Genomic DNA, 23,592 nt, shown 5'->3' with positions numbered 1-23,592 from the left:
TAGGCAGTGGATGTGCAGCTCACTGCTAGCATCTGAAGTCACAGTTTTTCTTTACTCTTTGGCTCAAATGGTGGGTACCAGCCAAAACTTCAGAGATGTCAAGACTAGTATTGTGTAGCCCTGCTGATTCCCAAAGACAGCCTGTAGTGTGTTCACAATGGGAAGCATTTCTCACCAGGAAAATATCAGGGACTGCTGAATTCAGCAAAACAGGTGCAACTATTCTTTTTATTCTGCCCCAGCAGTGAAGACAAACCCCACAGGCAAACGTCAGCCTTAATTCTGTCTTGACAGCCAGCGTGCATTTCAAAACAGATCTCAAAATGCACAACCAAACCAGGGAAGAATAGAAGAGAAGCACAAGTCCCCAGCAGGGATTATTTGAATAATCTTGCTGACAGATCTGTTCTTTTCTCCAGATTTCCAGTCTGCACAAAGGATTACAATATGAAATCAGATGCCATCTCTGGGCTCTGATGAATGTGAACATAGGGACTAAACACTGCCTTCCCATAGGAATAAATACTCCAGTTCTAACTGCACCACTCTCATTGTTCATGCTGTCACTACAATCCTGCAGGCAGCATCACAGCCTCATGGCTGAGCATTGCCCATCGTTATTCACTACATCAACAAATAGAGATTTTCAGCTCTCATCTACTGATGAACATACTCCTGACATTATCAGCTCTTCTTAAAGACTCCACGAGAGTTTTACAAACTGGATTCAAAAGGCAAATTTGCTTCCCTGCCTAAGACTTAAAGCTGAGATTCTCACTGTCTGTAAGATGTTTGAAAAGCAAAATCCCCCTTAACTTTGAAGTTGCAAGTCTGCCCCATTACTGAACTTTTTTTTTTTTTAAACAGTATTTCAGTGGCTGTCTATTAAAAACTTGCAGCTCCTTTCCAGTGTGAATTTGCTGAGATGCGAGTTCCATGCCAGTGGAGCTCATTAGATGTTCTTATATTTGATGCAGCAGCCAAAATAGATGCTTACAAATTATGATTCCACCATTCAACCTTCTTCTCCACGAACTGAAAAGGTCAGAGTCCTTTAGTTACAGCATTGCTAGCAGTTACAGCCAACTGCCAAGATAGGCATTTTCATAGAATCATAATGGTTAGAAAGACCACAAAGATCATCAAATGCAACCATCAGCCCATTCCTGTGACTGCTCTAGACAATGTTATTCAGTGCCACATCTACACTTGTCCTGAAAAACTCCAGAGATGACAACCCCACCACCTCCCTGGGCAGCCTGTTCCAATGTCTGAGTTATTACCTTCACCTTCTCCATCTTTACAGTGGTTAGAACCCTTTGAGGTGGGACCTAACCTCATTTTGGGAAGGAATTTGAAAGCAAGAGAAGGGTTGAAATGCTTCTCTCTGCTTCCAGAGCTCAATTTAAGCTAACAAAACAGTGATTACACTAGACCCAGAGATTGAGAACTTGATAATCTGAAATAATCCAAAATACAACCCCTGCCTTGCACTTATATGGCTAATGGTTCTGCTCCACTGCTCAGGTCAGAAAACTGTGGTTTGGAGCCAACAAATATCAGAGCACAGTCAGCTCCTGGCAGCCAGCAGCGAAGCAAATTTGTTGTCATTTCATAGCCACTGTTTGCTAGCTTGTTCCCTCCCAAAAATCAGCCTAAACAACCCAGAGATTATTTACTCATAAGGAACAAGGGTAGCTCTCAGCAACAAATGCAGGAGACCAGATGGGAAGGAGAGGCTGTTAAAAATGTGGTAAATACCAGGAAGGCTGTGAGGGGAACAGCAGGCTGAAGATGCTGGAGGTGCTGTTCCTTGGCTAGGAAACTTGCTGCAAGAAAGCTTCAGGCTGCTAGGGACCCCGGCTGAAACCTCATATATTTTCTATAGTGTCACTTCAGCATGTTATTTTGCAGAGAAGGGCTGCCATCAGCTTAAAAATAAAAAATAATAATTAAAAAAAAAAAAGGTAAATTTCATGAGGTTTAAAGACAAGAAGCAACTCAAAGGGCAAGCACCCATTGCACAGCAACAGGAGACAAGACTGGAGTGTTTGCCAGCAGAGGGTCTTGATTAAAGCATGAAGGAGCAGAGTGTGGTAATTATGATGCCACAGGATCGTGTCATCCCACATACTGTGATGCTGGCTATTTGCTTCAAAAACACAGGAGTGGTTGGAGAGAGACAGGAGGTTGCAAAAAGGGAAGGAAAGAGATGAGTATCCTCTGCAGGACAGAAGGCACAGCAGGTAATTATGGCCGGCAGGACCACAAGGATTTGGCTTGACATAAAGCATATGGAAAATTACATGCCCTATAAGACCATTTCTCTACTGTCTACAACAGTTAGTAGGGTTATGGATCGCAGTCCTTATTTTGTCTTCCTAAGGTATTTTGTGCTCTGAGAATCAGAGGGCAGAGTTGCTTTGTGAAGAACCAAATGGAGATGGCACCATTTTGTCCTTAGCAGACTATAAGAACTTGCTGGGGTGAGGATGGCTGTTTGGTTTATAATCACACAGCAATTGGGATGAAGTTTGTTGATGTCTTGGAATTGCTTCTTCTAAAAATGTGTGAATTCTTTCAGTCATGTACCGAGGTGAAGTCAAGAGAGACATGCCAAAGGCCAGCACTGCAGCCCCAAACCCACAGCAACACGCAGCACCTCTCCCCTCCCATTAGCGGGTAATGTCACTTTGGAGAGTGAAAGAAAATTTCTACGTATTAGTCCAAGTATCCTGATCATTCTAGGATGACTTGGTTTATCATTTATCATGACCAAGCATAGATGAAATCTGCCACAAGGATTACTTGCAACTCAGTGGTTATCACAGAGGAAATCAGCTGTTGGTGAAAGGAAGAGACCTCCTGAGAAGTTAAGGCAGGCTGCTGTTTTCCTTGGAGGAATGCAGAATTGCTACAGTCAGATTAACAGCACTTGCATTCTGCATGTTCTGAGTACATCCAGCATGCTATAAATCACATTAATACACACAGAGAAGACTATTAATGATGTGAGAAGGCATTTCTTGTCTACGAGGATGAGCAAGAGCTGGGTGACAAGACAACCTCATGAAACAGGACTCTAATTTTGCCTGCAGATGAATTGCAGCTACTGCGAGCAGCAGTTCCACATGCTCTGTGGATGTTTTAAAGTCCCAGCTCTACTGCACCACACCCCACCCCACAGGAGTGACATTGGGTTGCTTCTTCTTCATAACTCTGTGCCTGCCTCAAAAACACAGTCAGCTTTTCTGAAGGCCACAATTAAAGATACTTCCCTGTGGTGTGGGAGGGAGAGGAGGGGAAGTGAAATTTCCTGATAATTTGTTTTTAGAAACTCCTTCCCTTCTCAAAATATAAATTACAGACATATAGTATCATCCCTTACAAATGATCTGTCACTTTAACCGGGTAGTCTCTAGTGAACTCATATATCATTTGTGCATCCCAGAGGCACTGAAGTCAAGCCCAACTACAACAAGAACAGGTGAATTCACATTATAGCAGCATATCTGTGGCCACATGAGAGCTTCAGGAAATCTGTGCTATGGTTCACACTTTGTAAATTCAAGAGGCTTCAGATGGTTACTACTTGAGTTGCTGGTGACAGGCAACAAAGTACTACTTCCATTACATGTCAACTAAGATAGAATCATAAAGGCTGGAAAAGACCTCTAAGACCACCTAGCCCAACCATCCACCCACCACCAAGTCACATCCCTAAGTAACATGTCCACGTTCCTTGAAAACCCCCATGCACAGTAACTCCATCACCTTCCCGGGCAGCCTGTGTAAGTGCCCAGCCACTCTTTTAAGCTGTTTTCCTAATATTCAACCCAAACCTTACCCAGCACAACCTGTCTGTAAGTACTGAAACATGACCAGGTTAAATTAAGATTAAAGCAGCCAGGAGAAGGATGACAGCAAACCAACCCAAACACTAGATATGAGTAGCCAAAGTTCACACATCAAGAGCTCTCACACTAAGAATTTCTCTAGAAGATGGCAAAAACTACAGTAGCAGACTGAGCTTTAGCCTTGACTTACCTAACAGTCTTTGATAAATTAACAACTGCACAGATACAACTGGTGGTGTAGGAGACATGAATCCAGTACTGAAGGCCTAGCATGAAGCAGTGACACCAGTGTAGGACTGTGCCAGCACCAAGGGCTGCCCAGCCCAGGGTAACCACACTGAGCTGGGCTTCCTCAGCCAAGCCACACTCCCCTCTGAACACCTCAGCAGTTTCTGTGACACCTCTGCACACTGAAGACAAACTGCTGCATCAAGAATAGTTTGTTATCAGTGGTTTTCAGGCTGCAAACTGCAGACTCCCCAGGGCCAGAGCCTAATTTTAAGAGTCTGAGAAAAATAACAAGCCAAGCTAGTCAAATGCCAGCATCCTTAAATCTGCTATCAAGGTCTGCACCTGCCTTAAAAGATGTGCATGCATTAGCAGATCAGAACAGTTTGAAAATCACTGAGCCAGGATATTAAGGGATCAACCCGACTCCCTAATTCTCCACTCTATTCCTTATTTCACTCAAGATGGGAACAGAAACCATCTGAACTGATTTTGCTGTAGCATCAACTCAAAGCCAAGCAGATAAATGGCCTTGAAAACAGCTTTCTTAGTCAGAAACGATGCAAATCAGGTCAAGGTTAGGATAATGCAGAGATCAGGAAAGAAGACTTTCACATAAGCTGAGAAGTTAAGCTTTAATGGCCAGGAGAGCGATATATAACAAGTTCTTTAGAAGAACACAAAACTAAGTCATCTATTTCCTCACTGACAGTTAGCTGTTTGTTGATGCTTTAATGAAGTTACAAGGCAGAACACAGGAGCAACCAATCTCCAGAGAACAGTATTAGTGGAAACAAACTACATCTCACAATGCTGCCATTACTTTTGCTGGCATCTCATTAATCATTTAGAGTCTGTTACTCATTATCTGCTTCACCTGTGGATGTGCTCAGCTCTGCAAAAACACTCAGATGTTCCCCACCCCATGGGGTAGAAGCACAGAAAGGAGCAGGGCAACAACCTGGGCTCATTTGTCAAAACTATAAACTACTGCAAACAGCTGCTAATGAGGTAAACCAGGAGGTGGTGGCCATGATCTGGATCCAACAGACCACAAGTTGAGTGAAATATCTGCTCCTGAGCACCAATTCTGGCCTGGAACAGCACAGGGACTGCAAAGCAACCACCAAACTGACCCCATCCCACTAAGTTTGTCCTACTTTAAATCAGCAACACAAATTTAATCAGTGAAATCATCCTTTTCCCCCAAAGCAAAAAGATTATACCACACCAAAAGGGATCCCACCTACAGGGCAAGGACTTCTTGGGCCTATACCACCACTCTGACTATCATCTTAATTAAAGAAGCCATAAAACCATAAATGCTATTTTACACCCACAAAGGAATAAGGAAGGGTGTTCCTATCCTTTTCCCAGAACTCTGATGCTGTGGTGTTGGGCAGCAATGCTACAGCGTGATGGAAGGTACAGCAATTGCAGCAGGGTGACAAAATCTTATGCTACAGCAAATGATGACAAGCCCAAACACAGCAGCTAAAAATACAGTAACAAAGGAAGAAAATTCACCTACCTTTGGAAGACCTCAAGTAGACAAAGATCTCCAGCAAAACCCTCTCCTTTCCACTGCCAGCCCTTAAATGAGGTGTGGTAAGGGTCGATCCTGGCTCCACCTCTTGCAGTCACTCCGGGGGGTATTGCTTGCACCTGTTGCTTGCACCTGTGCTCCCCTGGGTTGGCCCTGCCCTCCCACCAAGTGCTCAATTAGTGCCTCATGGCTCAGCACTTTTGCTACGTGGGCCAAAACCAAAGGTCTGTCCCACATGGGTCTGCAAAAGCATGCTGAGCAGTTCTGCATGTTGTCAGTTAAGCAGCAGTTGTCTAACTCAGAGGACAGTGCCCACGTCAAACAAGAGAAAGCTAAATAATCGCGTTTTTGGTTTTGAGAAGCATTTTGAACGTTTGCCCATGTTTAGCAATTCACTTCTCTCCAGGGTTCTTTCTCATTCCACCCTCTCTTACACCAGATGGTCTCCTTTGTCATTCACCTGCTTCAACACCAGCATCATTTATGGGAAATGTGAGCTGTCCCAGTGCAAAGGTCTCAGATGCTGATGTGCAAAGAATGTCTCTGCAGTACAAAGCCTTTACCACAAGGTGCCGTTCTAGACTGGGAAAGCCATCAGTTCTCACAGCCTCCGGGCTGCAGGGTTGGTCCTTTCAGACAATTTTCATTTAGGGAAATCTGTTCGAGTGGTCATGGGGTGGGCTCAAAGCCAGCGCGCTCTTCTTGCCTCCTCCCTGTCCTTCTCCTGCTACACCAAAAAGAAACTGTGGCAGCAGTGGTGAAGAGCAGCAAATTGGTCTCTCTTCACCTGATCAGATACAGAAACTACTATCTGCCATACTAGAAGACAGCAAGGGGTGAAAGAAGGAGCTCTGAAAGTTGTGCATCCTCTTCCATTCTCTTCCTCCCCAAGGGAGCAGAAAGGGGCACAAAGGGAAACAGCTTCCTAGAAGGAGAATTGGCTAGAAGAGCACAATGGACCGCTTCCGGATGATCTTCCAGTACTTCCAGTCCAACTCAGAGTCTGTAATGAACGGGATCTGTGGGCTGTTAGCCCTGGCTACTGTAAAGATTTATACCTGCCTTGACTTCAGCTGTCCCTGCCTGCCCCACTACAATATGGCATATGGCTTGGGGATCATGTTTGTGCCCCCCATCGCCCTCTTCTTCTGCGGCTTCATCCTCAACAGACAATCTCTGGTGATGCTGGAGGAGTGGAGGCGGCCACAGGGACACAGGAGAAAGGACCAGGCTGTCATCAGGTGGGGTTAGCACCAGGAGCAGAGCCCTCCTTTCCACCTCTCCTCTATCCTGTTTTCTCTCTGTATCTTTCATCCTGGTAAGTTAACTACTTATAAGCTCCTTTCCCAACACTTCCCCCCATGAGTTTGGGGTCTGGGGCACAGTCAGTACGTGTGTTCTGTTGCACATGAAGGATTTTCACCAGGGCTTAAATGTGTAAGAAGATGAGATGCTTGTATGTGCAAAAAGAGTGCCATTACCATCATGGTCATTCTTTATCAACAGCATTGTGATTTCCTTCCCTTCAGCTCAGTTATTGCAGACAGACCAATAAAATGGTGAGGAGAACCAGCTTCACCCCGTTACAGACAAACCATTACCCAGAACACAGTTTGCACAGAGGGCACTGAGAATGGCCTTGAAGAAAGGGGTTTTCCCAGACAGAAGCTGAGCTCCTATCTCTCTTTTCCCTCAGGTATATGTGCTGCTCCATCATGCAGCGAGCCATGGTTGCCCCAGTCGTCTGGATTGTGGTCACCCTCCTGGATGGCAAATGCCTGATCTGCGCCTTCAGCGGCTCTGTGGATCCCAAGAAGTTCGTGGGCTTTGCCAATGCCAGCCTGGCACAGGCACAGGAGATGCTCACCAGGGTGCCCTGCAAGGAGGACGAGCTGATGAGGAACAGCACATCCCGCAGGGCAGTGTCCAGGTACCTGCGCTGCTGGTCCCAGGTGGGTGGCTGGGAGGTGCTCAGGGCACCCACTCTTCATTCAGCCCATTATTGCTGTGGTCTGGCTGGGATCAGGGCTGCTCTTTGCTGCCTTATGCCCCAAAATGCCTTTGCCCTCAGTGACAATCTCCAAAGTCACCTGGGAAGAGAAAAATAAGGAAGGAAATAACTTTTTTTAATTAACAGGATTTTGCTTCTAAAAGAACCAGCACATTCTAAACCCGTATAATAAAAAGCAGGTTGTGAGGAATATCAGGGCCTGCTAAGACTCTGCCTGTTTAGGGCCAAAGAAGCTTTCTAACTTGTCAGGTAGGAGCCACTGCTTTAAGGACAGTGAAAGCTGAGATGGTGAAAGCAATTTGCTTGGGAACTATGTGAGAATGGGACACTTGGCCTCAGAGCCTGTGTAGGTAGCAGGTGGCTCTCAGTGGAAATAAATGTGTGCCAGCAGAAGAGGATCAAGTCCTCTTCAACTAAGGCACTTCCATGCTTAAAGTAAATGCTCCAAACTCCTTGCAAAGAGTTATTCTACTGAACTACTGATGCACAGATAAACGTCACGTATTCCCTGGGAAGAGGTGACAGCCTCCCCAGCACTCTCAGCCTAAGTGCAGTTTCAGGAGCTGGATTTAAGGGACAGATTAAGACAGGAGTCCCAACACACAACCACACAAAGCCCTTTCTCAGCAGTACAAGCAAACAGCCTGTGCCTGTCTTTTTGCTTATGCTGATGCTGTTCCTCTGCTTATTTCTTATCACCCAGGCCCTTGGCTGGAGCATTGTGTTGATCCTCATCATAGCTGTTTTCCTTGCCCGCTGGCTCACACCTTGCTTCAGCCAGGCTGCCCTCCTCCAGACACGTCACTGGAGTAACTACATTGACATCGAGCAGAAGATTTTTGAGGAAACCTGCTGTGAGCACAGCCGGCTCTTTGCTCACCAATGCATCCTTCACTTCTTTGAAAGCATGCGGAAAGAAATCAGACAGCACAGCTTCATCTTGCCTACAGAGAAAGAGGGAGAGGAAGATCTTCTCCGGGGCATCACAGACCATGATCAGGTGAACAAACTTCTGGAAATGTGGTACTATGAGAAACCTCCCTTGGATGTGAGCCAGGTGACCCACAGACATCCCCTGGGGCAAGAGAGATCTGCTCCACCATGGGCAGGTAGCTGCAATGCCAGGTCTAAATTCACCCAGCACACCCATGTGTGAAGGGGAGATTGTCCTGAAGTCAACACGGCTGTGACCAGCAGAGAAATGACCACAGTGCTCACCTTTTCCTCCAGGTCCAAAGGTTGGGCTCTGGGGCATCGAGCAGAACCTCTCACAGAACTAGCAAGACTCACCTCTCAAGATCCCAGAGTTCCAGAATCAGTCACCATTCATAACAATACTCATCCGAGGGCTCTGAATTGTGCTTTTGTCATCTTGAAGAATCTGTAGCTCAAGTTGTAGACAGAACCCTTCTGGCTGGGCTGGTTGGTGCTCAGAAGGCTCTGCAAGCACCAGCACCATGCCATGGACATGGTTCTTAGACACTTCCCTGATAGATTTTAATACGAACCAATCTACCCAAAGGATTATCCTTACATCTGCTCTCTGGACATATCCATCCTTAGTTTCAGCACTATTTGAATGTAAACTCTGAGCCCCTAATGCCAATTACTTTCTCATCCACCTCTTTCCAGTCCCTGTTGTAGATGCTTAGTCTCAGCCATAGTATGGTTTTAAATGCTATTTCTGTCCAGTATTGCTGCTTAGGTGCATTAAACTGCTTCTGTGCTTTCCTTCAAAATGAACACCGCACTTTGATTTTCAGCTCTGGTTTACTATCACCGGGTGTGACACCACAAATCTCAGCCTGAGCTTTGCTGCAAACTCACCACACCACACAAGTCAAATCAGCGATTTTCCTAGCCCTGCTCGGACCAGAGGTCCGCAGCTCTCCTTTGCATGCTGCTTTCCATGTTCTCAGGCCTTAAGTCATCTCAGGGTGGCCACAAAACAAATGCGAAGAAGGAGACATGCAATAGCTTTGTGAGCTGTGTCGGGAGGAATCAGGAGGATTTAAGGGCAGTGACACAGATTTTTTGCAGGTGCACAAAGGCTCACATGGGAGGGTCAGTTTATTCACAGGGCAGCTTTGGTTGACTGGGGGGTGCTCAGGCACTCAGTCTTTTTGTGGCCTCTTGTCTCTGACCCTTCAGCCCCTGACCTCTGGCTCATAGATTTTTTGAGCCTTTGTTTGGGACTCAAGACAAGATCCACCCTTTAATCCATATCTTTTACATCATGCTCAGATGCCACAGTTTCTACTTCTCCTAATTACCGTCATCTGTTTTGCTTCTTGATACAGAATCACACAGATCACACAGAATCACAGAATTACCCGGGTTGGAAGGGACCTCAAGGATCATGTAGTTCCAACCCCCCTGCCTAGCAGGGCCACCAAACATACACATTTACTAGATCAGGTTGCCCAGGGCCCTGTCCAACCTGGTCTTGAACACCTCCAAGGACGGGGCATCCACAACCTCACTGGGCAGCCTGTTCCAGGACCTAACCACCCTTCTAGTAAAGAACTTTCCCCTAACATCCAACCTAAATCTTCCCTCTTTTAACTTAAAACCATTTCCCCATGTCCTGCTATTATCAGCCCTTTCGAAGAGTTTACTCCCCTCCTGGGAGTAAGTTCCCTTCAGGTATTGAAAGGCTGCAATGAGGTCACCTCGCAACCTTCTCTTCTCCAGGCTGAACAAACCCAACTCCCTCAGCCTGTCCTCATAGGGGAGGTGCTCCAGCCCCCTGATCATCTTTGTGGCCCTCCTCTGGACCCTTTCCAAAATCTCCATATCTTTTTTGTACTGAGGGCTCCACACCTGGACACAGTACTCCAGATGGGGCCTCACAAGAGCCAAGTAGAGAGGGACGATCACCTCCCTATCCCTGCTGACCACCCCTCTCCTGATGGAGCCCAGGATCCCATTTGCTTTCCGGGCTGCCAGAGCGCACTGATGGCTCATGTTAAGTTTCTCATCTATCAGGACCCCTAGGTCTTTTTCTGCCGAGCTGCTCTCAAGGACAACTCCTCCCAGCCTGTACAGGTGCCTGGGGTTCTTCCGGCCCAAGTGCAAAACCTTGCACTTTGCCGTGTTGAACCTCATTAGGTTCACCCGAGCCCAGCTTTCCAGCCTGTCAAGGTCCCTCTGAATGGCATCTGTTCCCTCCACCGTATCGACTGCACCACTCAGCTTGGTGTCATCGGCAAACTTGCTGAGGGTGCACTCCATTCCCTCATCGATGTCATTAATAAAGATGTTAAAGAGCACCGGATAAAGATGTTAAAGAGCACCGTTATACATACATAACATGCCCATAGCCAATGGACTGTCCACATACGATGCTGCTGATGTTCATTTAGTTCATAACTTTGGATTCAATATGTTATTACAATCCTTCAGTGCAGGTAGAATGATCTTTGAGCTATTGATCTTTGGCCTAGTGACCATTTAACCTAATACATATTGACTTTTGGCCTGGTTACCTTTGACCCACTGACCTTTGATCTATCGACATAATAGCTATTGATGTATTGACCTATTGATCAGTCACCAGCTGACCCAATAATCATAAAGTGACACAGCCCAGCTACATTCAAAGGGAGGCTGCTCCTAAACTAAACACAGCAGATCGAACTGCAGCAGAGCCACATAAACTTACTGCAGCAGGGCACAATTTCCTCGCTATTTCCCTACATCTGATTTTCATACCTGGACACCTGCAAGTGCAAATTAGACATTTATGCTCATGCAAACTACCCACTTCTGGAGTTAGTAGCCACTGGTAGCACGGGATTGTTTTACTGCATAAGTACTATGACTGTTAGGCAGATGTAGAAATCTTGGAGAATAAGCACACAGTAGGGTCTGTTCCAAATATGTTCCTGAGAAGGTTGGCTCAGTTGAAACCTGACTTGCTGTCTGTCTCCTACATCTCTACTCCTACAAAGCAGCGTTGAGGCATCAGTTTGCTCCTTCAAGATGGCCAAAAGATGGGCAAATATTTGGATTCTAACTGGTCTTACAGTAGTGATGCCCAGAGGTCCCTTCCCACCATCTCTGTTAGGAAACTGTGCTCTCATACAACACCAGGTGACCCAAGAGCTTCAGCAGCAATTTGTCTCTCAGGGCTGTCCTAATGCCCAGTGTGCAGATGTCCATGAAACAGTGATGCTGACACACAAGGATAGCTTTCCCCATCCCACCATCAATGTTCCCAGTGACACGGGAATTGTGACTGCCTTCCTGTCACTCCTCTCTGCCTCCTGTATTGACTGGGGCACACAGAGCCCTACACAACTCCTTGTCGTGGTGCCTGACCAGGCATCTAGGTGCAGGACTCCAGGCTGGGGTGGACTTGGGCATGCACCACCCCTGTCAGGCCTGGTTTCCAAACCACAAGCAGATGGGATCATAATGCTCCTGTACAGAAAATTTGTTGGAGTGAGCTTCCTGCTGGAAGTTCACCAAAAAAAAGGCCCTCTCCCATAAAAATGTGGGAAGAGAGACCAAGATCGACATATGAGCTCTGTTTTGAACCCCACTAACTTGCTATTGGCTTGCATGAGAACTGCTGGTTCTATACACCAGACTCAGGCTCCTCATTCATCTTTAACAAAAGATTTCCTAGAGATCAAAAGAAGTTCTGTGCATTTACAAGGCTGATTCATGGCAGCTTTGATGTAAACTGTCCTTTGGAAAGCCACGCACCAGGTGAACTGAGAAGCCAGCTGGCTCTCCTAGCCAGAGATACAATAATCCTCATCCATATTCATGCAGGCAAATCTCTTTCCGTTTGAAGAGATCATGCAATTAACCTCCTTGCAGCAGGCAGAAACTGGACTCACTGTGCGTTACCAGTGAGCTTCGTGATCACCTCTATGGTGGTACCACTTTGACATTCATGTCAGTAGCACAGCTGGTGACAGGCTGGAGGGAATGAATGCCTTGCTGGTGGTCAGCACTGGAGCAATATGTTTAAGGCCACTTATGGTCTAAATATACTTACATCTTTTGGGAAGCTTGAAGGAGCAATGTGGTGCTCTTTGTGCTTTGTGAGATGGGAGTCGAGATGTAGGAGGGCAACAACAAAATCCACTTCTTTTTGGTTTGTTCTGTAGAAGCTGAGCTCTGGGTGATGCAGATTTTGAGGGGAAGCCCCATTTTCCATCTGCGTTAGCAGAGCAGAGGTGGGGCATCCTGTCCAGCGTGGGAGGCACCCAGCTGCCCTGCTGCATTTGCAAGCAGGTTCACAGAGCCCAACCTGCAAGTCCCCTTCCTGCTAGGGCACAGATTGCTGTGGGCAGAGCACAGCCAAGGCAGCACCTGTGCCCAGCAGCCAAGAGGAATGGTGACAGGGAGACTGCAGAAATGAGGATGTAGAGAAGAATGGAAACAGATTTAGCAAATGAGAAACAAGCCAGGTCCCAGGGACGTGAGGAAGAGTGAGAGGATGTTCTGCAAGCAGCAAAATAAACAGAAAGAAAAAAAAAAAAGGTTATGTTTCCTGCATTAAATACTGGGGCTGTCAGAGCATGTAAGTGAGTTGTTGAACTGTACAGAGACTTGCTGATGTCCACCTTTCCAGAGAGGGTCTGAAAGAATGAAGTAAACCAAAGGCTCAGCTTGGACTGCAGTAGGGGAAGAAGTTGTTTCAGGAGGAAAATGGACAAGTTTCGGATGGTCTTCCAGTTCCTCCAGTCCAACCAGGAGTCCTTCATGAGCGGCATCTGTGGGATTATGGCCCTGGCCAGCGCCCAGCTGTACTCAGCCTTTGATTTCAACTGTCCCTGCCTGCCACGCTACAACCTGGCCTACGGGCTGGGAGTCCTCCTGGTGCCTCCCCTCATCCTGTTCCTGCTGGGCTTTGTGCTGAACAACAACGTGTCCATGCTGGCGGAGGAGTGGAGGAGGCCCCAAGGCCAGCGGGGAAAGGATGCGGCCGTCCTGCGCTACATGTTCTGCTCCATGGCACAACGGGCCATGATCGCCCCGGCTGTCTGGGTGTCAGTGACACTGCTGGATGGGAAGTGCATCACATGTGCTTTCTGCACCGCACTGCCCGTGGAGGTCCTGGGCAATGCCAGCCACCATGACCTCCCCCAGGGAGAGGTGAAGCGGGTCCTTGCCCGCATCCCCTGCAAGGAGATCTACGATGGGCAGGAGCTCATTGCCAATGAAGTGGCCATCAGGTACCTGCGGTGCATCTCACAGGTAAGAGGCATCACAGCTTGCCCTCTCTGAGGGTTTAGGATTAGGTGCTGACAGCCTTCGCTCTTCCTTAAAGGGGGCTTTTCATTTAATTAAAGCTGCAGGAGGAGGCAAGATGGACAGTTTTGCAGGGGGACAAGTTGTACCCTTCACAGCAGCCTCTTGGACTCCTCTCTACCAAGCCTGGTTTAGGTGCTGGCTTCCTGACCATGGACACTTGTGTCCTGACCACTGATCCCACGTGGGCCACGTTGAGCAGCCCGGGATGGTGATGCACAGCAGAGCTGTGTACCAAGAGTCATTTAGGGCAAGTTCAGAGGGAGTAGATGTAGTTGTTACTCCACAGCTGCCACCACCTCATGTAACCCACTATTAACCTGTGGCTGCTCTGGGTGCTAGCTATATAGCTCATGTAAGCAGTGGGCTGACAACCACCTAGGCCAGTCACCTCTGTTGCTTAAAAGGCAACAGCCAGCATGTGTTTATTAGCCACACCAGGTAACCACAGATGAAAAAGTGCCAATAACTCCTTGTCCTGTGCTTAATTCTTCTCAGTTCTCTACTTCTGGCCACAGCTAGAATCAGGATGGTCCAATAGCCTCCCATCACTTGTATTCTCCTGTTTTATAGCTGCTCTCCCTGTGTTCCTTAGGACAGATAGGAATCATCCCTATTTTCAGAAGAGAAATGAAGCTTTGGAAGAAGGGTTATTATAGTCTGCCCAAGACAGATCTGGTATCCCCCGCTTATCCCCACAGGCTCTTGGCTGGTGCTTCGTGCTGTTGATGACCACGCTGGCATTCTTGGTCAGATCCCTCCGGCCCTGCTTCACCCAAGCTGTCTTCCTGAAGAGCAGGTATTGGTCCCACTACATCGACATCGAACGCAAGCTGTTTGATGAGACCTGTGCAGAGCATGCCAAGAGCTTTGCCAAAGTCTGCATCCAGCAGTTCTTCCAGGGCATGAGCAAGGACCTGGCAGCCACTCACTGCCACCCACCCAGAAAAGCCCCCACAGATGCTGGGGAAGCTACAGAGAAACTTTTGGGTATCACCGACTGGAGCACTATGAACACGGCCCTGAAGAGCTGGCACAGATGCAAGCCCCCACTGCACCTGCACCCAGCTGTGTCCCACAGCAGCAATGGCTGGGCTGGGGATTGGCAGCCCCAAACAAAACCCCACACACAGCCCCCTGCTCCCCGGCGGGAGGCTGTGGCCTACTACAGTGGGGTGTGAGCAATAGAACAGCCATGCTTTTGGGATAAGGACTGTGGGGCGATGAGCACCCAAATGGCAGCACTGGCCCCCAGGTGATTCCATCTGCTCCCCATGTGCAGCCCTACAGCCTGCATAATGCAGGGAATGATCTCTGCGTTGAGCAAGGCACTGGCCAAGAACTCGATGTGATAGCTGAGCTCTGGGGATGCTGGGGTATGTTGTGCATCCTGTGGCACCATGCCACAGGTTTGTGTGAAAGCAGTCGCTGACGTAGATGTGCAAAACTTCCTTTCTTTCATCACATGCACTTCATGGCCTGTTACAGAGCTGCAGAGGGGAGAGCTCCCTGCAACACCAAGGAGTGCTGTGCATTTGGGCAGTACTGAAATATCCCCAGTAAAGAATCAAACTGGGCTGTCTGTCTCCCCATCTCACGCACCAACCCCTACACACACATGCAGTTTCTAGACCATGAGAAGATTTAAAATAAAGGTGATGCAAAAAAAAAAAATAAACCAGTGTAGGGGTATTGCATGTTATAGTGGGAGTGGTGTGGTTAGTGTCACAGACACAGCTCAAGGGAAAGAGCCATAAAGACTGTTTATAAAACCATTGGGGCTTCTTTATTTCAGAGCAGGGATGAGGAGCTGGGGCAGCATGTGGGACAGGCACTGGGCCAGCCGCAGCCCACGGAGGAACAGCTGGGTCAGCCACATGGCTGCAGGGTGCAGCACCAACCTTGTGCAACAGCAGGCGGGCACTGATTTCTGCACAGCCCAGAGATGAGGGAACCCAGGGCCTCGAGGCAGCAATGGAAACTTCTCCATTCACTCCTGGCTTTCATTGCATTAGCAACGCACAGGAGATAAAAAGCTTTTTGAAACACAAATATTACCCCTGCTGCATCCCTTTCTAAATGCTCATCCCCTTGAAATTTCTCCTACCTCATTCTTGTTTAAACCAACGCATTATGGCTCACTGGTAACTGAGGTGACTGTTGTGAATATAAACCTTAGTTACCGGTGTCTAACTCCACAGAGGCTGTGGGGAGAGAAGAACAAAGGAGAAAATGACACTGGAATTCTTCGGGCTGCTCTGCAGCATGAACCAGCTCATAGTCAAAGGCTGAACGTAGCTGACTCCCAGGAGAAAGGAGCATGACACAGATTTATCTTAATCTTCACACCCCAAACTGTAATTAAGGCACCTGCCCAGAAATTAATAGGCACAAAACCTGATTTACAAGCAAAGGAGATTAAAAGATAAAGGCGGTTTCCACTCCCATTATTTGCAGCTCATGGCTCACCCAGAAAGCTGTACCCCAAGTCCCACCACAGCTGTGATCATCCCGTGGGGCCCACTGGCTCCATCCACATACCAAGGAACCTACGTGCATTTGCAAAGAAAAGCTTTTGGAGTTTCAGTTTAGATTTTGGGATCAAAGCTCTGTTTCATGCAGCAATTTGGGGAAGTCCCTGCAGAGCAGGCAGGGTGATCTCCCTGTGCCTGCAATTTGTCCCAGCAGCTTTTCTGGATTTGGGGGATATATCTCATCACTGCAGACCCCTCACTGGGGTTGGCTGGACCCAAACCCAGGTAGGGGATGAGGAGTACTATGGACAAAGATCTCAGCTGGACCACAGATATTGGCTTAGGGCAGGTTTGCTCTGGGCACAGGAGAACTTGGGTGTTACTTGAAGGTTTTCCTGTGCTGAAGAGATCATCACAAGAGCACTGAGCTTAACCCTGGGGACACTGTGACAAAGAGGCTGGAGAAAAGGGATGGAGCCTCTGGCCTCTGCAACAGGCTGGAACTGGAGTCAATGCACGGGCTGCAGAGAGCAGAAAGCAAGGCATCAGTCTACAGAGGAAGTGGAAAGCAAAAAGACAGACAGACAGGAACATGCTGTGATCTCCAGCTCATGGGCTGCACCTAGCTCAAAAACACAGCTTGATCTACATAAGCCACACCACTGTATCACAGCCATTACACCCCTCTGCTCTATCCATGAGAGTGGGTCCATCCCAGAGGCAAGAAACAAAACCTGACAGAGCTCGTGGTGCTGGGTTCCTGCTTCTCCCGAAAACCCAGCCAGACTGGCATCTTCCCCACTGGCTCAGCCAGCTCTCAGTCACGAAAGCAGCAGTTCCTGCCCCTCCACCAGGGATCAGGGAAGGGCTTCTCCCACAGTGCCCCAACCTGCTCAGCTCCAGTCCCAACCTCATACCCATGGGTTCCAGCCTCATTCCCTCGGTTCCAGCCTCAGTCCCACCAGCATCCCCTGGGGAGCATGGGGGTCATGTCCAGACCAGACTGGGGGCTGCAGAATTTCCCCATCATGTTCCATTGAGGCATCCATTGTCCCCATCATGCAGGCAAACCCCATCCTCTCCACGGCCAGGCTGTGCACAGCTGCATCGCAGATCTACAACATACCAACGTGCTTTTTCCACTGACTCATTCTCGGCTTTTCCTTCCTTTCTTTTTATTTTTTTTCTTTTAAAGGCACAACCCTCAGCCTTGCACTCAGCAGAAGCCACGCGCCTGCTCATCGCCCCACCCAGGCACAGGCCCCAAGAACAGCCTCCTCCCTCCCTCCTCCCAAAAGCTGACAGCCCAGGGCACCCTGCAAAGGAAGCTGCCGAACTTGAATACTGCTTTACCCACTTTTGCTTCACCCACCCGCCTGGCCTCAGCCAGACCCTCCCTGCTGCTCATCCCCTTTGCTGCCACGAGAGCCCCACTGGAGCCTGAGCAAAACCAACAAGAGAAAACTCCAGAAGGACTTCAACAGCTTTCTAAGTAAGTGGCGGCATTTTTTCACTTGCTTTCAAAGATGTCTTAGGGAAAGACTAACACTGCCTGCTAAAAAAATCCTTTGCTGAAAGCGTCTTTTCCCTTCCCATTCCACCCACTCATCTCTCCCATCATAACCCAGCAGCAGAGTGAGGGTAACCCCTCTGCCAACACATCATGCTCCTTGCCAGCTCCTCTTTTTGCTTTGCCTGGTACCAGGATCTAGAAGAGAGATTACAAAGTCTTACTTATCAGCTTGCTCTAATAACAGGGATTTGAACACCCCACACCAGGGCAAGTTTGGAGGCTCAGTGCTCTTGCTTGCATCACACAGTGCAGCAGCCAGAGCCGCAGGCCGGAGCTGCTGTCACGTGGCTGTGGGTTTTGGCTTTGAGGAGGGAGTTTTGTATATGGAAACCTGGGAAGATGCAGGAAGGTATTAAAGGCACTGGGTGCTTCTGTTAGAGCAGGGTGAATTACATCGCCTTTCTCTCACCTGCACAAATGACCCCATAGCCTTTTCCTTGTAACTGGGGCTGGCACAGGGATATCTCACCCTGGTTTTTGGGACAGCTGTGCTGGGAGGTCAGGTCTCCCCCAGAACTCCGGTACAATGATACGCACAGATGCTGCCAGTGCTGCACAAACCACAAGGGACTGTTAGCCAGCTGCCCAGGTCCTTCCTGCCTCCAGCAAACTCTGAGGCCTGAAGACTTTGTCATACTTGAAGCTTCCTGAAATTAAACCACACAGGGGTGCAGGGCAGATACAAAGGAAACAAAGAAATTAGCTGAGCAATGCTCGCAAAGGGGGCAGCAAGGCAACTGTGGGAGAGGATCATCCTACCACATCCCAACCTAGCAAGAACTCCTATGTAATTTCAGGCCCAGCTCTATTGGTATTTGGTGTTTGTACGTTGAATCACAATAAGCTTTGCTTTCCCAGAAAATAACATCGCTTGCTGGCACCAGCAGCCCCTCACCCAGTTGCAGAGACTCCCAGTGGGGGAACAGGACTGCATTAGTGCATGGGGCCAACTACCACTATGTGCAGTTAATGGCAAGGCACATGCAGAGCAGTAGGACAGGTCAGGTCCTCAGCCCCTAGCTGCTGCTTTCTCATTCATGCATCTGGTCCTCCCCCAAAGCATATATCTGCATCCAAACCTGCCAAGCAAACTTGCAGCACCCATGGGACTCATTTCCTGCTGTCTCCCTGGCATACTTCGGGCTTTTACTAAATATTAACTCATCAGATGTAAGGAGGGAAGGCTAGAGCGTGAGTCAGTGGCAGGGCTTGGGATGCATCCATACTCCAGTGCTCTGGTCCAGTTTCCCCAGTAACACAGCGTCCTCCTTCATTACAGGCCTGGAAGATCAATAAGTGTCCAGCAGCAACACCAGTGGTAATCACTTCTGTGGGATGTGACTAAAGCCAAAAGAAAGACTATGAACGTGCTAATGACAAGAGTAGAAATGATCGTCCCCTCAGTAATCTTTGCTGCAGAAATGCTCTTGGACATTTTAGTGGAAAACTGAGGAGTCTGAAGTTTCCCTCATTGCTTAGGCTGGATCCCTCCTCAATCCATTCTAAGTATCCCTGGTAGCAGCAGCCAGCTACAGAGGCTGAGACACCAGCTCTAAGTGACTGCAGTGAAGGTGTTTGTTCTCCCTTTCATTTCAGTCGTCCCAGGGCCATTTCACTCCCTATCTCTGTGTCACTCAGTGCTGAGACGTGGGCAGTAGGCACCTCCACTCATCCCCCATCTCCAGAAGATGGCTGCTCTTGTCGCTGAAAATTTCCGCTTCCTCTCCTTGTTCTTCAAGAGCAAAGATGTCATGATTTTTAATGGCCTGGTGGCCCTGGGCACAGTGGGCAGCGAGGAGCTCTTCTCAGTTGTTGCCTTCCATTGCCCATGCTCCCCAGCCCGTAACTACATCTACGGGCTGGCTGCCATCGGTGTCCCAGCCCTGGCACTATTCCTCATCGGTGTCATCTTGAACAACCACACCTGGAACGTAGTGGCTGAGTGCCACAAGCGTGGCACCAAGAACTTCTCCACTGCTGCTACCTTCCTCCTCTTCGGTTCCATCATGGGCCGGGCGGCCGTGGCACCCGTCACCTGGTCGGTCATCTCTTTGCTGCGTGGGGAAGCTTACATCTGTGCACTCAGCGAGTTTGTCAGGCCATCCACCCTGGACAAGTTCCCATCTGAGTTTGGGGCTGAAGTGCTGGCGAGGTTCCCCTGCAAAGATGTGCCGGCAAACCTCACCAAGTTCAGGGATGAGGTGACACGGAGGCTGAGATATGAGTCCCAGGTAGGCATGTTGGGGAGAGAGCTGCATGGAGTGGGTAAGATCATCTTGACGTGTCCTAACGCAAACTCTCTCTCTCAGCTCTTTGGCTGGCTGCTCATTGGGATTGTTGCTGTCCTGGTTTTCCTCACCAAGTGTCTGAAGCACTGCTGCTCACCACTGAGCTACCGGCAGGAGGCCTACTGGGCCCAGTACCGCTCCAACGAAGACAAGCTCTTCCGCCGCACAGCTGAAGTCCACTCCAGGATCCTGGCAGCAAATAATGTGAAGCAATTCTTTGGATTTGTGGCGCTTGACAAGGAGGAGAAGGAGCTGGTACAGGAGTTCCCAGTGGAGGGCGTCCAGCCAAGCCCCCAGTGGAACGCCATCACGGGTGTCTACATCTACCGGGAGAACAAGGGTTTCCCCCTCTACAGCCGGCTCCACAAATGGGCAAAAGGGGTGGAAGGGAACGGGCCAACCCCAGAGGGTCACGAAATGCTCTTCTTGGCTTCCTAAAACAGATGGGTGCTGGGAGCAGTTCCCCAGTCTGCCTGGCAGGCCTATCAGTATTGGTGTGCAGCTCATGGATTTGCTGGGAATATTCCTGCCAGCAGGATTACTACTCTCAGCAGGTAAAAAGGAATCAACAGCCTCAAGGTAGAGGCTGATAAGCAATGCACTGAGCTGAGGAACCCCTCCCTTGGAGACAACCATCTTGCTGGTGCTCCCAGAGGGATAAGGGGAGCAGAGCAGATGCACACCTTACCTCCAGGCTGCTGGTGAGCCCTGCTGTCTTAAGCACCATCAGAAACCTCAGGGAAAAAGAGCTGGGAACATTTCTAGCTCTGATTCTTGCAGTCCCACCTTTCTCCCCTGTGGAAGGGTTAGTCTCAGCCATTCTACGTATCCACCTTTTTATCAACACCAGTATCTTCTTATGCAGTTCTACAGCGCATGTTACACTGACAGGCCCTGGAGCACATTATGGACTTCAGAGGGAAAGAAGGAAACAGTGAGTACATTCCTATAGCAACAAGGATACAATAGCATCTGGGAAGGAGTTTGTCAGTACTACATCAGCACACCAAATAACTGAGAGACTAAGGCAAGAGGAATTGACGATATTGTAGGCATTCAGAAAGATACTCTGTAATTACCAAGTTGAAATTTGGGTAGGACACTAAACTCCCTTTGTTCTTATTGAAGCGTCTGGAAACCTCTAATGAGCCCAAATGGTCGCAGCCATGAGAATATAACCCTGGAAGGTGACACCATCAGCAGAATAGCTTTCAGGCGAGGTGGCATAGTGGAGGCTCAAAGGGAGAACAGCACTCACACTGAACCACAGCACTGTGTGCAGCTCATTGCATTGCTCATCCACCACTGGATGAGAGTCCTGCTTGTTTGTGTTGACAAGCTGGTACAAAACCCCAGCCAGAATTACATACATATAATTATATGTATATACACACACATATATATGTATATATATATTGTGTATGTACACACATATGATATGTATATACATATACATACATACATACATACATATATATATATATATATATATATATATATAATTATACTTTACTGTACTAACAGAGCATATTTCTTCCAGGGAAAGGGGGCAAGAAACTTGCCAGCCAAAATACCACGTTACATGCACTCATCTGCTCTATTGCTACTGCATCAGAAGAGGCAGGACAATGGAGTTTGGTTTTCCTACTTGTACATTTTCTCTACAGACACAACTTCCACTTCCACTATGCCATTTACTGAAAAGCCTTGAACTGTTAAGAAACAAACAAAAAAAAGCTCACTGAACTCAGAGAAGCTTAAACACAAGATTTGAAATAAACTATTAAATGAGGGTTTTTTTTTGTTGCCTTTTGACATTTCTTAAGGGGGTCACAGAAGGCATGTTTTAATATTTCCTTTGAAGCCAAGACCTGGGAACTTATTTTTGCTTTCTATTGAATATTTACATCCTCTTGTGTTTAGGTAACACCAAAATACTGTGTTTAAAGTATCACCACGTATTATAAACTAGCAGAGGAAGTGTCCCAGGACTCATGATCAGCTCCGCCATAATTTGCCTTTCATTTATGGGAAGGCCCAGCCAGCAGCTGACCCAACATTCAGGAATGATCATATGCAAGTTAAATAAAAACTAAAAAATCTGCATTCACTTGAGATAAAAAAAAGTTAATTTGCATTTCTCCTCATAGGCCCTCAGGGGTGAACATGCACACATCCCTGCCACCCCCACATGCAAGTCAGCAGATGCGAGGTAACTTGCTGAAACAGTTGCATGAGCATATTCCTCTTACTTGCCTTCCTGACATACCTCATTCCTTTGAACCACCTCTACTTCCTCCTCCTCTCCCCTCCTTTTGAAGGAGAGGGGCAAGACACAATGCTTGCTAAAGGATTTGTTTATCCTAATAACACAGCATGTGTACAGCCCAGCCTTTGCTTGTTTAGCTTCTCTCTTCTCCATCAACTCCAGCTGCTTTCTATGTGTAGGGATGGGCCAAAGACTTGTGCAGCTTGCCCATTTTCCCACCATCTTCCCGGAGAGGCAGATTTGGGCCAGCAGCTGACAGCAAGGAACAGAGCAAACCACTGCTGTTGGAAATAACGTGCTGTAGTATTTCTCTAATACGAAGCAAATCTCAATGCAATTATAAGGATTTTTTTTCCTGTTTTCCCTCCCTTCTTCCATAGCCCTGAGCATGGTCCCTGATAACGCAGCTCTGGGCTTCTGGCCCTTGTAGCCCACCAGCACCCTTGTGAATCATAGAATCATTTGAGTTGGAAATGGCTGTTAATGGTCATCTCTTTCATCTCCCCTGCAATGAACAGGGTTATCTATAACCCTGCCAAGGTAGTCACTCATCCTTCCCCACTGAGGGTGAGGTGAGGTCAGTACAAGGAAGAAAGTACCAAAGAAGGAAAGAAGTCAGGGTGAGAGCTGCCAATGTGTGGGAAATGCTGGGAGCAAAGAGACAAGGAAAAGCATGGGGGAAGAAGCAGACTTGATTAACTTCTGCAAAAATACTCAAAGTAGGACATTAAGCCACATAGCTTTTTAACTCAGTGTAAGCAAGCAAAATACCAAAAGGGAAGCCAAGGCGCCTGTCTTCCAGGCATGCTGGATCAGGAAGGCTGAGCTCACACGCTCTATGCTCCTCCTGCAGAGGCTGAAAGCAATGCCATCACAGAGCAGCCTGCAGGCTGAGTTAGGGCACGCTTTACAGCAGCTAGCCAGGCTTAAACCAGGCTCCAGCACACAGAATTACACACAGCTCTTACATTTTCCCTGCTGACTACTGTATAGACTATAATAATCCCTGTAATCATAAAGAAGTAATACCTCAAAGGGATCTTGTTTTCAACTCAGATACTTATTTACATATTCTA

General features: G+C 48.0%; 3 protein-coding genes across 3 annotated transcripts; all 3 read left to right on the top strand.

Moving 5' to 3' along the window:
* Positions 1-5,925: 5,925 nt before the first annotated feature.
* Positions 5,926-9,381, top strand: CALHM3 (calcium homeostasis modulator 3). The gene is made up of 3 exons (XM_015866910.2): positions 5,926-6,872; positions 7,328-7,583; positions 8,346-9,381. Exons 1-3 carry the CDS (start codon positions 6,586-6,588, stop codon positions 8,796-8,798), a joined length of 996 nt encoding a protein of 331 aa, XP_015722396.1. The 5' UTR covers positions 5,926-6,585; the 3' UTR covers positions 8,799-9,381.
* Positions 9,382-12,901: 3,520 nt separating this feature from the next.
* On the top strand, positions 12,902-15,543 carry CALHM1 (calcium homeostasis modulator 1). Its single transcript, XM_015866913.2, has 2 exons — positions 12,902-13,858; positions 14,614-15,543. The coding sequence occupies exons 1-2, from the start codon at positions 13,310-13,312 to the stop codon at positions 15,091-15,093; spliced, it is 1,029 nt and encodes a 342-aa protein (XP_015722399.1). The 5' UTR covers positions 12,902-13,309; the 3' UTR covers positions 15,094-15,543.
* A 2,045-nt stretch (positions 15,544-17,588) lies between these two features.
* Positions 17,589-22,044, top strand: CALHM2 (calcium homeostasis modulator family member 2). The gene is made up of 3 exons (XM_015866929.2): positions 17,589-17,878; positions 19,239-20,190; positions 20,269-22,044. Exons 2-3 carry the CDS (start codon positions 19,648-19,650, stop codon positions 20,683-20,685), a joined length of 960 nt encoding a protein of 319 aa, XP_015722415.1. The 5' UTR covers positions 17,589-17,878; positions 19,239-19,647; the 3' UTR covers positions 20,686-22,044.
* The last annotated feature ends 1,548 nt before the right edge of the window (positions 22,045-23,592 follow it).

Source organism: Coturnix japonica, chromosome 6 (genome assembly GCF_001577835.2).
Source record: "Coturnix japonica isolate 7356 chromosome 6, Coturnix japonica 2.1, whole genome shotgun sequence".
In the NCBI taxonomy this organism is placed as follows: Eukaryota; Metazoa; Chordata; class Aves; order Galliformes; family Phasianidae; genus Coturnix; species Coturnix japonica.
Note: the sequence above shows the minus strand (reverse complement) of the source record. Positions and strands in the feature narration are given on the sequence as shown.

What these genes read in the sequence shown, in the direction of transcription:
- CALHM3 (XM_015866910.2), top strand. Translation starts at nt 6,586, where the DNA reads ATGGACCGCTTCCGGATGATCTTCCAGTACTTCCAGTCCAACTCAGAG. An exon ending in AAGGACCAGGCTGTCATCAG is followed by an intron (nt 6,873 to 7,327) that starts GTGGGGTTAGCA and finishes CTTTTCCCTCAG; the next exon opens with GTATATGTGCTGCTCCATCA. An exon ending in ACCTGCGCTGCTGGTCCCAG is followed by an intron (nt 7,584 to 8,345) that starts GTGGGTGGCTGG and finishes CTTATCACCCAG; the next exon opens with GCCCTTGGCTGGAGCATTGT.
- CALHM2 (XM_015866929.2), top strand. Translation starts at nt 19,648, where the DNA reads ATGGCTGCTCTTGTCGCTGAAAATTTCCGCTTCCTCTCCTTGTTCTTC. An exon ending in GGCTGAGATATGAGTCCCAG is followed by an intron (nt 20,191 to 20,268) that starts GTAGGCATGTTG and finishes TCTCTCTCTCAG; the next exon opens with CTCTTTGGCTGGCTGCTCAT.
- CALHM1 (XM_015866913.2), top strand. Translation starts at nt 13,310, where the DNA reads ATGGACAAGTTTCGGATGGTCTTCCAGTTCCTCCAGTCCAACCAGGAG. An exon ending in ACCTGCGGTGCATCTCACAG is followed by an intron (nt 13,859 to 14,613) that starts GTAAGAGGCATC and finishes TTATCCCCACAG; the next exon opens with GCTCTTGGCTGGTGCTTCGT.